At 34.2% G+C, this 17,948-nt stretch overlaps 1 protein-coding gene across 3 annotated transcripts in view; it reads right to left on the bottom strand.

Annotated features, from left to right (window-relative positions):
- The window catches only part of LOC108968019 (flotillin-2), a 402,447-nt gene that overhangs the window by 38,241 nt on the left and 346,258 nt on the right, over window positions 1-17,948 (bottom strand). Inside the window, exons 1-2 of one of the 3 annotated variants that reach the window (XM_018931740.1) lie at window positions 14,449-14,570; window positions 10,515-10,653 (exon numbers count right to left, since the gene is read on the bottom strand). In XM_018931740.1, the coding sequence (XP_018787285.1) occupies window positions 10,515-10,653; window positions 14,449-14,469 (160 nt within the window). In that variant the 5' untranslated portion in view covers window positions 14,470-14,570. Of the gene's footprint in view, window positions 1-10,514; window positions 10,654-14,448; window positions 14,571-17,948 lie in introns of those variants that run through there. The other 2 variants (XM_018931738.1, XM_018931739.1) reach the window with 2 other exon arrangements.

Genomic DNA, 17,948 nt, shown 5'->3' with positions numbered 1-17,948 from the left:
TTTCAAAATATTATTTTATTTTCATAAGTCATGTCTGATGGAAATTTTTTTAAATAACTTTTTTAAATAAAAAAATTCTGTTTTCAATGTAAAACTTTTGAGCTAAAAAATTCGGAAAGTATGCAAGATTTTGTTAAGTTTGTTTGAGTTGTTCCTGAGATATGAAATTTCATGTAAAAGTGGGCGTTACCAATTTTTACAACGAATCTCTTTCGTATTGTGTTGGCTGTGAAATTTAGTGTTTCCGAAGTGTTTATATTAGTAAGTAGTCGTACTTTTGATAAGTGGGCGTGGTTATCAACTGATTTCACTCATTATTCAGAGTGTATGAGAAGGTGCTAGAAGCTTTTATTAATTCTTATCAAGTTTTGTTTATGTAACTTTATGTTTGATTTAACTTTAGTGGTTTGTGAGATTTGCACTTTGAACATATTAGTGGTCCACTTTTTGAAACTGTTTAAACAAATTTCTATACAATTCAATTTTTGAACCAGTGCTCGAGTTATCGCTTGCATCGACAGACAGAGTCCAGACGGACGTTCATATAGTCACTTGGAATTCAATTCGTCTATTCATCCTGATCATTTATATACATACATTTATACATATCCATTTGTATTTAATTCGATTACTTTGGAGGATTACTAACAGCCATGTAAAAAATACGCTAGAAAAGCTTTAGTTTACCTAACCGCGGTTAAATGTCAGCTAGTCAGTAATTATATCATCCACACCTGGCAAGTTACCACAATAACTGTCATTTTCACTGTTTTATTCAGTGACAACTTCGCACACTAGTGACCTACTCCTACCTTAAACAATAAAGAAAATCAATAGCAGTTTGTCTTAAGGGTGCCGCCGGTTAGATCTATATATGACATTGATTTTTGTTGTTTTGTAGGCGTATAAATTATAAACTTCTAAAAGCATTATAAATGATGATAATATAGTATATATAGGTATTTACAAGTATCGATTAAATATTTTCTTACACTTTCCTTATCCCTGTGTACACAATAATTTGTCTAGCTTGTGACATGTGAGTTGGCGTCATCGTCATGTTTATTTTTCAATCGATACTATTCTATTAGACTTATTGTAGCACACCGAAAAGACACAAAACAAAATTTATAACAATTTATTTATTAATGTACGTCAGAGACTGGGCAATAACACTAATTATCTTTTGGATACTCAAAGGTTCTTTAAGGACATTCATGGCTTGAAATTTATAGCAAACGGGTAATGTAAAGGTCACTTCCGGAAACTTTTAGCTATGTACGAGTATAGCATGATACTGTCTGTAGACACTGCTTACGCGGTTATAGCCGAGTTTACAACAGCGCACCGGTCTATCTTCCTTTTTGCTGTTTGGCATTGTTCTTCTATACGAGTGAGCAGCTGCTGGCATACGCCAATGATATTGATTTCAACCGCGCCGTTAGTTTTGCTTTCTCCAGAGTGGATAAGGAAATCAAGTAAATGGATCTGGTAATGAACGAGGACAAGATGAAATATCTCCTGTTAGCAAACAAACAGGCTTCGCATTCGCCACTTGGCTGCTAAGTCAATGTTGACAGTCATAACTTCGAAATCGTAGATAATTTCGCCTATATTGGAACTAGCAGTAACACTAACAACAATGTCAGCCTAGAAATCCAACGCAGGATAACTTTTGTCAACGGGTGCTACTTCGGACTGAGTAGGCAATTCAGAACAAACTCGACGAACAAAGACCAAACTCTACAAGTCACTCATCACCGCCGGCTATATGACACAGAGGCATGGACGATGACAACAACTGATGAATCAGCGTAACGAGTTTTCGAGGGAAAGATTCTGCGAAAGATTTATGGTCGTTTGCGCATTGGCAAGGACGAATACCGCAGTCGACGGAACAATGAGGAACAGATAGAGACAGCAAAACACTCCAGTTCTAAGAGTATTCGACCTAGTACACGCCGGGAGAAACAGAGGCATAGAGAGACCTCTACTCCGTTGTAAAGACTAGGTGGAGAAGGACCTGACTTCACTCGGCTGGTAAAACGCATTTTTTCAAACACAAATCACTATGCACAAGGTTGATAATAAAATGCATTTTTAAACAATACTCTCTTTAGCAACTTTGTTGCGAGAGTATAACAATTATGTACATTTTAAAGAGCTTATTATTAAGTGCGTGAGCGTTGTTTGCTTTTAATTTAAATGCAGAGTGGTTTACTATAAACACAAAAAAAAAAAACAGAGTACATTATAATATAAAATAGTTTTTTTTACATCTAACGGTTTTATGATGTGTATCACCTAAAACTAAGCGAGATAGATATAGTGTTATATACAACGGTGGCCATAACATATGCAACTAATACATTAATTTAGAAAAAGTGTTTATATTTTACCAATAACCTTTGTAGACTGTCGATTGAATACGAAATTATTAAAATTTGGTATTTTTAATTTTATTTAACGTTTTTAATCAATTTATAATATATATATGAAAATGAAAGTATGTCTGTATGTTCGGGGTAGACAACCAATTTCAATGAAACTTTCAGGAAATCTTTAGATTGAACTGACGAGTAATTCTGTAAAGTTTGGTGACGATCGGAGCACTTTTTTTGAACTGTCAAATACAGTTGTTATTTACTATTGTTTTATAATTGTGTTGACACTTGCGTTGTGGATATACATATGTATATTGAAGTAAATAATTAAGAATTTTTAGAAATTCCAGGTAAGTTGGAGCGCCGCGAATGTATCCCTTTACTGATGAGTTTTCAATTGATTGTTACAACGGAAAATTTGTATATTTTTACACCAATCATGTTTCTTCAAAAAAATGGTATCAAAAAAAGCAAGTATTGGTAAAAAAACCCACCAAATCAAAGAATATTAAGCAAATAGAAAAGCTGATGAACATTAATTACGCCTTGAGAAAAATCGTTACAAAATATCTGCAAGAAGAAATACAGAAGAAGAGCATGAATAATGGCTTCAACAAGATAGTGAAAAAAGAAATCACAAGGACGTAGTGATCGGTGCAATGAACAAAGTTTGTACACATTGCGGTGCTTTGGAGTTCGCTAAATAGTCCCTTGAAATATGCTGCTTAGTTATATTTCTGAGCGCACTTCAACTTCCAAATTGTTTTTTTCAAAACATTCGAAAGTATAATTCATGCTTCCAAATGACGTCCTTTGGAGCAACCAACATAATGAACAATGCCGGTTACATGCCCACTTTTAAAGTGTAAGCTCAAATGTACCACAGATTTGGATCATTGCTCCCATTTGAAGATAAAGATCTCAAGTTTTTACAAATTTATTTCACCGGTAATGAAGCTGCAGAAGCTGATCGGCGTTGGTCAATCAGTACTGAAGTAGGACGAGAAATCGTCTTAGAACTTCAAACTATGTTTCATGAACGCAACAGCCTCATACGTTCATTCAACACAGTTCTAGACCAGATGCTGGCAAATGAGTATAAGGTTGTGATAAGAGCAGACGAAACACCATTTTTTTAATAATGAGTCAACAAAAAAAGTTTCTTGCATGAACTTTTATGCCTACCGTCTTATGATCCGACGAAATGAATTTAATCATTTGTTGAAATGCCGTGAACTATTACATCAATTGGTGGTCGACTTGTACGCAAAAATTGAAAGTGAACGTCTGCAAATATGGGTCAAATGGTGATTTTTTCAGCAACGTACACCGGCAGTCCTCGCCATATGAACGAGTACGCCCAAGATACTAAAAACTTACATGCGTAAGTACGGACGACCGGATTTCTTCATTACACATCACTGACCTGTTAGACCCCGATGAAAATTCAACACGTAGACACGATCTCCTCGCACGAGTATTCAAACAAAAAACCAAAATTTAGCTCGACGAAGCGTTCTGTGTACGTATAAGAAAGAAATAAGAATACCATTTTGATTTCAACTCTTAAATTATGTGGACAAAACGTATGCAACTCCCAGTTTGAGTTCAATTACACTATTGCTGCGGTAATTTTCCGTTACTATTGTGCTTCCACATTCTAAATGGTGGAATATCGTTAGTTTTTGTAAATGACATTTTTTGTTAATTCGGCCAAAGCGAGAAACAAATTTGGAATTTAACTTCGAAAGAAAATTATTTCCGATTTTTAGAGAAAGTAATGATACAAAAAATCATTGCTACAAAATATGAAATCTACAAAAGCACAATTTTGCGAATAATAAGAAAATCGTTACAACAAAAGAAATTTTTGTTATACACCGAGGTGGTCGCGTTCGCAAAATGAGCCAAAGGACAGACAATTCAATAGTACAACTAGCGAAAAAAATTCTGAAATTGTCTCATTGCAAATAATTAAAGTTTTAGATATGCAAATATCCACAAGGAGTGTGCGTAGGCGGCTCTTAAAAGCTGGTCGTCCCTCGTACAAACCGTTAGTTTCGATGAAAGAAAGGCAAGCGTTTGAAATTCGCTAAAGAGCATCTAAGTTGGGCAATTAGTAAATAGAAAACGGTTCTATTCAGTCATGAATCAAAGCTTAACTTAATAGGCAGTGATGGAATGTCTTAAGTGCGGAGGCCAGTAATTTAAAGATATGACCCCCTTTATTGCATGAAAGCAGTTAAGCATGGTGGAGGCCATGTAATGGTGTGAGGCTGCTTTTCCGCTAACGGAATTGAGCCATTATTAAAGATTAATGGAATTATGGATCAATATGAATTCAATTGTATTTTAGAGAGTGTAATGTTGCCCTATGCTGGGTGGGATATGCTATTCTGTTGAGACTTCCAACTGGACAACGACCCAAAACACACGGCTAAAGTAGTATTAAGTTTTGGTTTGAAGCAAACAGCGTGTAAAGTTATGGAAAAGCCACCACAGCCCTCAGATCTAAACACGATTAAGAACTTAACGGAGCTGGTTAACAGGTGCGTAGATAGAACTGAACTTTCCTCAAGGAAATCGATTTTGATGAAAATCGTAGATAATTTAATTGCCTCAATGCCGAGATGTGGCATAAATGCCATAAATAAGGACTAAAATAAGTATAAAAGTCTAAAGTCACTATAGCTAAATCTAAGCACTGCTTTCGATACTGAAAAAATGATTGAAATCAGAAAATAAATATATTGTTACTGTTAAAAAGTACTAAAAGTACGATAAATCAGTACGACAGGATAATGAGGGTAAAAATGAACTCCTTTTTGGTGAAATCATATATTTCGGAATCYGACCGACCGATTTCGCCTACATGTAGTACGTGGTATTCTCTCATATTCCTATATGACAGTGCCAAAATGGGCGAGATCGGACTAAAATCTCGCCTGCTCTTGATAAAGGACAATTTTAAATTCTACTTGATTCTTTCACTTTCCACACATAGCAATAAGCAATTGATATAACCGGATAAAACTTTGCACTAGTAATTCTTTTGAAGTGTCACACCTTGTGACCAAACTTATCCATATCCAAAGAAGACTATTCAAGCCCTCAAATAAAATAGATGAAATGAAGGCAATATTTCCACTAGTCCCCATATATCAAATATGTGGATTTACAAACATTCCCTTGTCTTTCCATCTTTTGTGTTGGTCAATGTAAGCGTTTTCTTCCTAAGCTTTCTTAGAATTAAGAGACATCGGGCGGTTTCAGATCTTATATATTAGGTTGTCAAAAAAGTCTTGCGGTATTGTTATTGAATTTTCAATTGTTCATAAAATTTTTTTTTGATGACTCATGATCAGCTCTTGACCGATGCTACGGCTGCTACTATGCCGGTCTCTTTCGACCAATTCAGCGATTTTAGCGCAATTTTCGACGACAGGCCTTCTGGAGCGTGGCGCATCTTCGACCACCTCTACACCAGAACGAAAACGTTGAAACCATCGTAGTGCGGTGGAAATGGAAACTGTATCGGATACATAAACTGCACAAATTTTATTGGCGGCTTGAGATGCATTTTTGCCTTTATCGTAGTAGTACTGTAAAATATGCCGTATTTTCTCTTTATATTGCTAAATGTTTGCGACGTAACTCACGAACGACTTAAAAGATGAAACACGTGTTAGCGCGTGAAATGAGCTTTCCAAAAAGGTATAGCATGACCCGATGCGACGAATAAAACTAGAACTACGCGTTCTCAGCGAATATACCGCAAGACTTTTTTGACAACCAATATTATGACTAATACAAATCTTCTACATTCCATTCCCTTCTCATTTAAATGTGTGCCAAAAAAACCCATTATTAAGGAAATTAAATACTTCTGAACTCATTTACTTTCCTCAAGCACTTGTCCATTTAGTTAAATTCCTTTTCGCTCCCGTTCACTAACGCCATTATTGTATGTCAGCGCTGTTCAAATCAAATCTTAGCATTGTAATTAAATTCCATTGTGTTGCGGAAGACTTGGTTCATTCGCCTGTATAGCATAAGATCGCTTTGGGTTGCTCGTGTAATAACACGAGAACAAGCAACGAAAAAATAATAAAAGTTCTTTATTCGTATATTCAGTCTTTTCCAAGTTTGCCTTCCTTCACTGACTGTGCGCCCTTTCAACTTTTATTCTTCGCATTTTTTTTCATCGTCTTGTGCGTATACCAATGCGTATTCATATCACCTAACACTCGAATTACATGTATGACCTCCACACTTTTATCGCCTGTCTTGTTTCTTTTAATGTTACCCATTTACTTATGGTGTGTGGCTCTTCAACTGGAGTGTCCTTACTCGCAAGTATGTATCTGTTATATCTGTACAGTCTTTTCAACCCCTGCCTTCTCTGCTCTGACTTAGGTAGGTGCATATCCTACTTGTATGAATCCCGCTTCATTACTAAGCGCTAATAAATAGGTGCTTAGCGCTACCAGACATTTTGCGGTATTTCATTTAAATGTGTGAAGTTTTAATTAACTTTTGGAACGCATAGAAAAACTCATTTTTGATTCTGTTATTAGCGTTAGTACGTATACCTTATGAGTATAAATATGTAAAAATATGGTAAAAACATAAACAAAAAAATTAAACTACAGTTCTTTTCGTGAGGCTATTTTTTTAATAAAGTTGTATAAGACCTGATCTTTACGTAATAATCACTTGTCTGGTCTAGAAAGCGTGAATAGTGATGGAATCTTCGAGGGTCATCGATCTCGTAACAAATATGATGAATGAAGCCTAACTTGGGCGATGGAAAAGAATTTGTCGCCAGAAGTATAGGTGATGTTGCGTCTGCACGTCATTTTGCGGAAAATAAAAAATAATGTCTTATATATAATACTCTAAAATTGTTAAATGAAGCGGCTTTTCAATGTTGAACTCTTCTGTAATTACGCTGAGTTCTAGGAAAATACGGAAATTGTTAATACGTTTAGGTTAGATTATGATGTCGAATAGATATCTAACTTGAACAGCTTAGAACGCCGGATTATTTGTGGTACCTAAAACTCCTAAGCAATAGATCATAATACGCTCATAAATCGACAAAGCGCTTTGAGTCTTGAGGCCAGGATCCAACTCGGCCCCATTCTGATGTGAGTGTGGCAAGTGTAACCCTTCTGGGCAGCATATCGACTGGGAAAGAAAGAAATAATTGAATAAAGCGAAATTTCTAGGGTTCATAGTTATATATTTAAACATCTTTCACAAATTATTTGGATACGAAATCTTTAATATTATGCCTTTGGGAAGCAATTGCCCGATGCATCTGGCATGGTCGCAATTTCTATCGGAAACACAAAATTCAAAGAGATTCATATTTTTAAATAATTTATCTATTAGTTAAACTAAGAAAATTCCAAAAAAAAAAGTGTAAAATTTTAAAAAAAATTTTAAAAATTGAAAAAAAGTCGTTTTGGACCACAAAAATTTCACTTTATGTTGTTTAAAAATATGTTCAAACTTGACTCTTTTTGGCTGTTTTAGTTCAACTAGAAGATAATTTAGTGCCAAAGATAATAAACTTTGCCCCAATTCCATACGACGTTTAGTTTTTTTTCTATCCTGCCCGCCAATTAAGGAAAATCGTAAAAATGAATAACCGAGAAATCGCGCTTCAAAGTGTTCGATTTTAGCACAAGCGCTCATATATCTGCTAGACGCTCAGTCACTATTTCTCTTCTAGCTCTTCTAGCTTCGATAATATTTCGAATTCCCATCTATAACTTTGGAGACATATTCTTAGATAATTTTTAAAGAGATTTAGCAAAAAGAAAAAACGGGTTTTTGAAGCTTCTAAAGCTTCTTAAGAACACTACAGTGGTAAGCCTATAGTTTCTTTATAATTGTCGAGAATTATGTTGTTAGGGTTCAAAAATATTAGTTTCAAGTATATAAAAAGAAACGGAAAAGCAAGAAATTTACTTAATTGAAGATTCAAAATAACCGTCAATAAATAAAGGGTATATAAAATATGTCTCACTATTGAAATATATTGCAATCCGTATTTCTTGATAGTACACTTTTCGAGAACTTTTGGTTTGCCTCTAATTTTTCTTTTAAAATTACATGAAAATACGAGTTCAATTGATGAGGGGAAAAGTTTTTCGATACCTTCGATAAGTTACTTATGCCCGATTTTACAGACCATACTTAAGTTGTGCTTAAGATAAAACAGGAAAATAGTGTTTCACTGTTCATACTTAAGTTATACCTAAGTACTGAAAATTGGACACTTGAGCAGTGCTTAAGTAACAGCTAATTTGTGTTTTGAATTTTCTTGAATTTGTTATTTGTCAAAAGAAGAATAATAAAAAATTATTTTTTGTGAAAAATATGGAAATGGTTTGGGATTTCCAACCGTTCCCATAGGTGCTCCGACTCGCTAGCTGCGAAATTCGGGGTTCTTTCGTTGTTTTCATCCATTTTCCATACAACTTTTTTCGCAAATTTATGTGTTGTCTGTTATAATTTAAATATATTTTTATGGATGACATTTGTAAAACATACAAGGTTTGTTCCAAAGTAAACAGGACTTAAAAAAAAAATCAGAAGAAATATTTTTTCGGCAAAATCAATTTATTTTACGCAAAATAGTCTCCTTTTGTTTCAATACAGTTTTTTGCACGGTCCAAAAGCATGTCGAATGAGTGTTTTAGCTCGTTAGCCGTTATGGACGCCAGTATGCCAGTGCAAGTCTTTTGAATGGCTCTACGTCTACATAACTCTTTCCTTTCATGGGCAAATGCATTTTTCCGAAAAGGAAGAAGTCGCACGGTGCCATATCAGGTGAATACGGGGAGTGGTTAATGATTAAAATGTGATTTTTAGTCTTATAAACGGTCACAAGTGTCGATCGATGAGATGTCATATTATCGTGCAATAAACGCCAACTTTCATCTTCGCGATATTCGGGCCGAACACGTCGAATACGGAGCACCAAATGCGATAAATCGATATTTTGGAGATGTTCAATTCCATTTCCATGAATTTCAATGATGGTTTCGGCTGATTTTTGATGAATTCACACAGTTGCGATGGAGTTTCCGGTGATCACGGATTTTGATTGGCCCACATGTTGATCGTCATTTATGTTCTCAAAACCCCTTTGAAAACGTTGAAACCACTTGTGACCTCTGCTACGGGATAGGCAATCAGCGCCATAAACTTGTTTCATCAATTGAAACGTTTCCGTAAAAGTTTTAATAATTCTAAAACAAAATTTAATGTTGTCTCTTTGTTCGAAGCTCATTTTTGCACCGATAACACAAACAAACTGACACTTAAAACGCAATAACGTCACTTCCAATCGTGAAATGTCATGAAATTCTTACTGGATAATCGATGAAGAAGAAGATTGAAGATTCTAACTCAAAGATGGCGCCAGGGGGCGCTAGATTCAAAAAGCACTGTTTACTTTGGAATGCTTCTTGTATGTTGCCCATAACGTTGCCATATGTCATAACAAAAAACAAGTATTTGGTGTGGTTTGAGAGCAGGTAGAATCATCGATCCATATATCTTAAAAAATGAAGCCGGTGAGACCATAACCCTCAATGGCAACCGTTATCGTGCCTTGATAACCGTCTATTTGATGCCTCAAATTGGAGCGTGTGATCTCGCCGAAATTTGTATTTTTTCTGTTTGGATATGTAAAGTCTAAGCGGATTAAGGTCTTGGAGTAAAACATCATGCGTGTCATTCGCCAGTTAGCAGTCGAAATGCTCCAACAAGTCGTGCAATTTGAGACGTAGCCGCGGCCAACATTTGAAAGTGATAATCTTCAAAAAATAAATGCCAAAGAATGTTCTTTCGAATGATAATAAACATTCCCCATTAAATTTTATTATAAGTTTATGTGTTTTTTCTTTAAAAAAGTGGGGAATATCGAAATGGTTAACCCTCTATATCGAAACTTTTTCTAACTTTTCTACGTATCGTTAGCAATACTCGTATTTATTGAAAGTACCAATTCCGAGTATTATTATCTACATAAATTTGGCTTTTAAAAATTTATGAAAATGAGAGAATAATACTTTTCGATATATATATTAGAATTGTTTAATTTAAACTCACCGAGAATGGCACGCAAATGTCCCTCCAATGTTTGCAATATCGTCTGCTTGATCTCCTTAACGCTCTTGCCCAGAAACTGTTCGCTGGCGGTGCCCAATAATTCGTCAGCCTGATGGTGAAAATAATACACGTTCATCATCTGCGCGCAGGCAGAATGTTGTTGTTGTTGATGTTGAAAGGAGATATGTGGATGAGTAAGGGTGTTGGTTGGTTTTTGGTTGTTTGATTGATTGGTATTTGTTGTTGGTTGGTGGTGGTTTATGATGAAGTTTTTAGATGGTTGAATACGTTTTGTTTTTTGTTTTGTTTTTTTTTTATTTTTGATTATAATTTTGTTGGTAACAGCAAAAGAGAGAGAAGAAAAAAGAAAGGAACATTTAAAAGCTGAACAACGGTAATTTTAAAAGTAAAACAACAAATTACTATACAACATTTTATTACTAGAAGTTAATATAGAATTATAAATACACAAAATTTGATTACGTAACAATTTTAGTATGGAATGACAAATGTGAGTGTTTTTTTGTAAATGAGAAGCACCAATTGAACGACGCAATGAGACTTTTACAAATGACCTTTGTGGATGGATATATAAAAAGGAGTGAAACACAGTCATTTCGTCATAAATGACAAGAATAACAATTTATTATTATCATTTTTATATTAAATAAGAACAATACTTGGAGTTATATGAATTATATTAAGGGGGTATTCTGGTCTAGGATTTTGAAAAAATCGATTTTTTTTTGTTGCATATTTTGAAAGTTTAAACTAAAGTTTGAAAGGATTTTTCAAAATTCGACTTATTTTCGGAGATACAGCCGATTTTTTGACGTGGCGTCCGAGTTCACTAGAATTGTCTCCTAAACTTTATAAACGTGCTTTTCTCGAAACTACTTTTTTTGAGGTGGTTGACATGATATTTATCTCAAGTTGTACTGAACCGAATCGTTTGAAATTTAGTTTATATTTTCTTTATACAATGCTCTATCATGCCTGCCTTGGATTTCCAAAAATTTTGAATTGATGTATTTTTAAAAAATTCGAAATGGTCGAAAGAATCGGGTCAAAAAAATTTTGTTTTTAATCGCCATTTTGTTATTATTTTTTTTAAAGGTAAACCCGATAACGACATCCTTACTAAAGAAGAATCTTCTTGTTTTTTGTGTTTTAGATCTCTACAAGGGTTGAAATCACGTCAACCAGGACGCACCGTTTTTTTTGAAGCCTCCCTCCACCGGCCAGTATCTCAACGAATTTTGTTTTTTTTTCTTGCAACTTTTTTATATCATTAAAATGTCAATAAAAAACATATAAAAAATGGATAGTAAAAATTTTTTTAATTTTTTTTATCTTAGTTTAAAAAATCCCTAAAATTCATGCGTCTAGGCCAGAATACCTCCTTAAATGTGATTTGGATTTTTACAAATGCAGATGAGATTGCCAATAATTGTCGATGCAGTTGGCGGCAAGCATCCTTGCAGCATATATATATATATACATATATAGAAGCATATGAATAGAATGACTGATTAGTTGTAAATTATTTTCAGTGTAGGGATACACTTCTCCTCTAATACAGAGGTGTTGGCCTGTTCTGCAACAAAGGTACTGCTCAATTCAATATTCTGACCTCAATCCTATTGATAACCGTTGGACTCGTATAAAAAATGTAGAATGGAATTGTGAGCAAAAAGTAGTAAGACTTTTTAATTTAATTTTGTCGAAATATTTTTTTAGGTTGGCATGACTGTCAGTGACATTTGTGCTAAATGTCACATCAAAATAATCATTAGTGTTTAGTATTGGCCTTCGTATATAATGATTTGTTGCGAGCAAGTGTTGATTGGTATAAATTATCCAAAGAGGATCGAGAACGCTTTGAAGATGAAACGCGAACAGGACGGTCATCAACATCAGCTGAAGATCAACACGTCAATAAAAGGAAGGAAAAAAATAAAGGTGCTGGAAAATCGACGATTAACAGGTCAGAGATCTTACTGGCATCGTTGGAATATCGGAAAGTTCAGGGAAAGCCATTTTGAAAGATGATTTGGGACTAAGAAAAGTGAAACCACAATTGGTTCCAAAATTTGTTAACATCTGTGAAACAATGCTTTCCTACTACCAGGATGCCATGAAATAACCGATGTCGCTTTGGAAGGTCGAGCAGCCTCAGTTCTTGCATTAGCTGTGTTTTGTGTGCTTTGAACTTGAGATCTCGACATAAAGTACGCCAAGTCGATTTATAAGTCAGTTCGAGTTGCTGCGAACGGCGCCGAATCCACACTTCCCGGTGTTCTTGCACACTCTCAGCTACGGCTGCTATTTCTATTTTCTTCATCGAGTGCTAGACGTGCACTGTTCGGTCGAATATTATCCAATAACTAATTTTGGGGCTCAAGATGGGTGGTGGTGTTTCAAATAGTCCGCTCAGTGGACCGATTATGTTGACCATAAGTTGAGCGAAGCGCTCGAAACACTTTTTTTTTTACAAAAAGTAAACTTTGTAATTAAGTTGCATGATTTTTAAACGTTGTTCAGACGAAGTACCAAACCATACTGAACAAGAGTAACATGACAGCTCGATATGACTCACGTGATATTCTCTAAAAATGCTTTTGAAGAAAGTACCTCCAATTAGATCAACCGTTTTCTTTTTATACCTTCTTTCGCTATTAGAAATGCAACTGTGAAGGGTATTATAGCTTCTGTGCCGCCGAAATTAACGTCATTTCTTTTTTATTAAGCAACTATGTATTCGTTTGAATAATTTTTCTAGTTTCTTTGTACGGGTTGCTTAACAAATTATCTAAAGATTTATTTAATAAGCCGTTGGTTGCCATTCAGTAACCTCAACAATATGCCCTTACCATCAAAGCTTTTGTTTAAAAATTGTTTCGTGGGGTCTGTTATGTGGGAATTCGCGTTCCTTTACTGAAATGTAGACTTTCGTTTGATCTTTCGCCATAAACTTGAAAGAGTTGAACTATGACTTAGAGATTTTTAAATGTGAGCTTAAAGTACAAATTGAGCCCTATAGTAGTAGAATTCAACGCAGTAGGCGGATTTTGTTTTGTTCTATGCAAAATTGTAAATCTTCAAACACACAAGTTTCATACTCTGGTTTTTGTTAAATTTTCCAGACGGGATAAGTTTACTTAAATATCGAGGGTCGACTTCAGAATATCGTCCCAGGATTTCGGAAATAAAATGGGTATGTTCGGTTAGAGGAGATTCTCTAGATCAAGAATATATATACCAATAGTTTTCGAGATATTTGCGTTTAATGTTGAAAATTATCACTATTTGAATTACATATTTTTTCGATTTGAAATTAGTTTTACACTTCTATTTTGCATTTTTATGTTCCATACGCATTTCATGTTCTCAAGTTTTCCCAATATAGATTTAGCTATGTGAAACATCGTTAAATTTATGTAATTATTTTGCAATGAAATTATGTAATTGAAAAATTGGATGCGAAGCGGAAGCATTTGAAAAATTATTCACCATACCATATTCTTCTACAGGCAGCGCTAAAGTAACAGCGGTTTTTTAATATACCTAAATGTTGAACTTTGAAATGGCGCTCTGTGCACGAAATAATTTTGTATGAGCGTAATCTTATGGCTCCTCCAATTGGTAATTAAACACAATTTCTTTAGGATTAAGTAATAAAATATGAATGAATGTGAAAATGTTTATGCGATGATCTCAGAATAATTTACAACATTTTAATACAAAAATGTGCACATATACATACAGAGCACGCAAGGATAACAAAAATAAAAAACGTTTCCTTCCAATGTCACATTAAAGTTTTAAAGCTGCATGAGTCAGAAAACACATATATACATATATTTATATACATAACATGTTCAAAATAAATTAGAATAGAAATAAAATTGAAAAGAAAAGAAAATAGACATACCTTAATCAATTGAATTTTCATTAGCGCTCATTTGCTTTATACTTGGAAATCATAACACTCCAACGCTCATTTACCGATATGAAAATTAAAAATATAAATAAAATTAAAGTAAAAACTCTTTACTCGGAATGTGTATTTATTTAACTCAAAATAGATTAAGTAATTATTTTAAATATAAAATAAATATTTAGAGATAAACAAAATATTATATTAAATAACTTGTACTTTATTTAAAAAGTAGTATGAGAAAAATAATGTAAAAACCTAAAAAGTATTAAAGTTGAAATAAAATATATACTGCAGTAATAAATATTTATATGAAATGCTACCATAAGTATACGGTTATTAGCAGACTGTTCATTTATGGTAACTAATTTTAGAAATTTACTTATTCTGTGCTCAAGAAATTAACGGCTTTCTTATTTATTATGTTACCTAAAAACATTTCAAAATTTGTGATTTACTGGATCTTAAATCCAAATAGTATATAGGTGTAGTATGTAGTGTGTGTATGTATATAATAATTGATTTTATTAGAAGATGAGATTGATATTAGAAAAATGTACTTTGAGAGAGATATGGGAAAGTTCCGAAAGCGAAAGAAACTCTCATAAAGCGGAACAGCTGATCTTAGTTCGAAATTTCGAAATTACTTTAACCTTATTTACTTCATTGTTGGAGGCTCTGATAGTGAAGTTTTAGAAATATTTTATAATGGTATGAAAGATCTAATTTATACAACTTACCAAAAAGCTGTACGACTTACATTGAAAAGGAAAAATAAATCAATTTTTGGCTCATAATAATGAAAGATTTAATTGACATTATAATGGTATAATACTGAGCATTCTCGGCGCTTTATACAATTTAGGCACACTTTGCCTTGATTTATAGCAAGGGAAATATATAAACATGTGCATAAAGTCGCGGTCAGGGAAATGCACTTTTCTGGGCCTAAATCACGAAATAAACGTTTTATAAAATAATATTTTTATAACTGATGATATTCACGAATAAACCTAAAATACCACAATTTCATCTTCCATCACTAAGTGGTACAACAATTTCTCTGTTCCTACAGCAATATATCTATTGATTTCGAAAATTGAATTGGAAAATAAATATTCAAGCGAATTAAAGAGGAAAAGTACCCTTAGCCAAACGTTAATGGCAGCAATGTAGGAAGGCTTTAAGCTCAGTAGCAGGTCTACTTCAATTGTTCACAAATACGGTTCCCGGTCGCAGGAATATTTTCAGCACGAGTTCGCCAAAGAGCCTCTCTATATGAATTCGAGGCAGAAATGAAAAAGTGTTTGTTGGGAACGATTAAGAAACTAAATGCAAGAAGTAAAGCAGATAAACACAATGACAAGACAAAAATTAAAGACTTATTAACCAGTTACAGGAAAAATATACGCAGGCTTACAGTTACCATAACGAGACAGGTAATTTAGAGAACATGCGTTAAAAATGGGAATGTCTTCTAGAGAAATTTGTCGCAGCAAACTCGGAGGGTATAAAGAAACGGTTGTACACCTTTCCTGTGTCTCTTTCACAAACTGTCTCTAGATAGTAACATTTAAAAGTCTTACGTTACGATAATCTGTCAAAGTGCCGTATCGGCGGCACTCTTTCCTACCTTCTTGGTAAAAATAAGTATCGAGTAAGGTTTGCAATTATCAAGTAAAAAAACTTGTTACACTTTACTTTGCAAGAAAGCTAAACTTAACTTCAGTAATTTCAAATTTTAACGAAATCCAATATCTAACATAAAGTGCCGTTAAAAATAATTACATTTATTCTAAGTCTATAGAGTTGCGACGGAAGGAACACCACAACGAAGTACGCTCTTTACGAAGAGCTGTAACTGGAGGTAAGAAAACTTAAACCAAATAAGTTATGTGGACCAGACGGTATACCAGCAGAGGCACTGAAGTTAATAGCCGAAAGCTGCCCAAATGTTTAGCAACAGCCTCAAAGCCGGCTTATTCCCGAAAATTTTGAAAAGACATCAGTTCATTTTAATTAGTAAAGGAAAGCAAAATCTACATATACGGTCTAATAGCATACCGGCCGCTCTGCATATTGATACAGCTGTTTATCACCCAAACAATACGGTTTCAGAGCTGGTAGATCAGCACTGGGGCAAATCAGAATGTCATGATGGTGCGGAAGAAGCGTACAGAGAATGCAATAAACTCAGACTAGATTATTAGAACAAAAATGTGGTTTGAAGCACGAGAAATAAAACTAGCTACTATTAAAACTGAGCTGATATTGTTAGCAAAAAAGCATGTATCGATTATAGTAGATATGAGGACCATAACAGAGACACTAAAAACACGAACGATTATCAATTACCTGGCTGTAAGCTTTGACACCAGGCTTACCTACTAGGCACAAGTTCATAATTCGATATTTAAGATATATAAAAATATTACCCTAAAAATATTTTTCAAAATTCAGATTATTTTCTGGACTGGTTTAACAGAAGAGCTTTTCTCGAAACTACTTTTTTTGTGGTGCACATGATATCTTTAGTTCCACTTGTCTGATTCCTTTGATCTTTGATAAAAATCTTTGATCTTTGTTTCCTCCTCTTTATCTCTGCATCTCAAAAAATGGAGTACATTTTTTTTCAAGTCGACGCCATTTTGTGAATTTGTGTTTCTTTAGCAAAGCCCAACGCGATAGCGACATCTTTAAAACCTGGATGGTAAAAATGTTTTTCACTTTTTATCATAGTTCGAAAAATGTATAAAATTTAGATGTCTACACCAGAAAACCACATTGAGGAAACACGAAAGACGTCCATTGACTTACTAGTATTCGAAAGAAAGAAAATGCGGAATATTGAGGAAACAAGAAACAAGGAACTAGGAAAGAATGAATGAAAGCTTGGAGCGGTAGCGAACTCGTTGGGAGCAGGGAGGTCATAGCACATGTATATCAAAAATATAAAAGATTAGTTCAGCGGGAATGTTCTTAAAAGCCATCATGTATAGACAACGACGCAGCGAGGACGAAATAGGCTGCATAGCTTGGGCGGCTGCCCAAATGCGGACAACTTTCAGGCTTTAAGATTATAAAAAGTGGAAGAACTTCACGTTCTTAGATCGAACATGTACGGTTTCAAAATCGGAATCTGGATGCAGGTAACGACAGGTAAGCCTCAGTCCGGGAGATGTGGAACGAAGCGCAGAAGAAATGTGGGAGCATACCATGCTGTGACAACATAAGATGATGCGGAAGGCATTTTTCTATTCTTCATTTGGAACAAATATAAAAAAATTAGCTAATTGTAACTTTGATTTGAGCACTACTGTGTACACGATAGAGAAGCAGTTTAGAAAAAAGCAATTATTAAGCTTTAAACTATATCAGACCTACTATTATATTTTTTTAGAAAATGATTTCATTGTGACGACTTATGAAAAATACACACGAAAAGTAAATGATAGTAGTAGTAATAATAATAATGATCCGGGTTCTTCTTGGAA

This window comes from Bactrocera latifrons, unplaced genomic scaffold (assembly GCF_001853355.1).
Source record: "Bactrocera latifrons isolate USDA-ARS-PBARC rearing strain unplaced genomic scaffold, ASM185335v1 scaffold_20, whole genome shotgun sequence".
In the NCBI taxonomy this organism is placed as follows: Eukaryota; Metazoa; Arthropoda; class Insecta; order Diptera; family Tephritidae; genus Bactrocera; species Bactrocera latifrons.
Note: the sequence above shows the minus strand (reverse complement) of the source record. Positions and strands in the feature narration are given on the sequence as shown.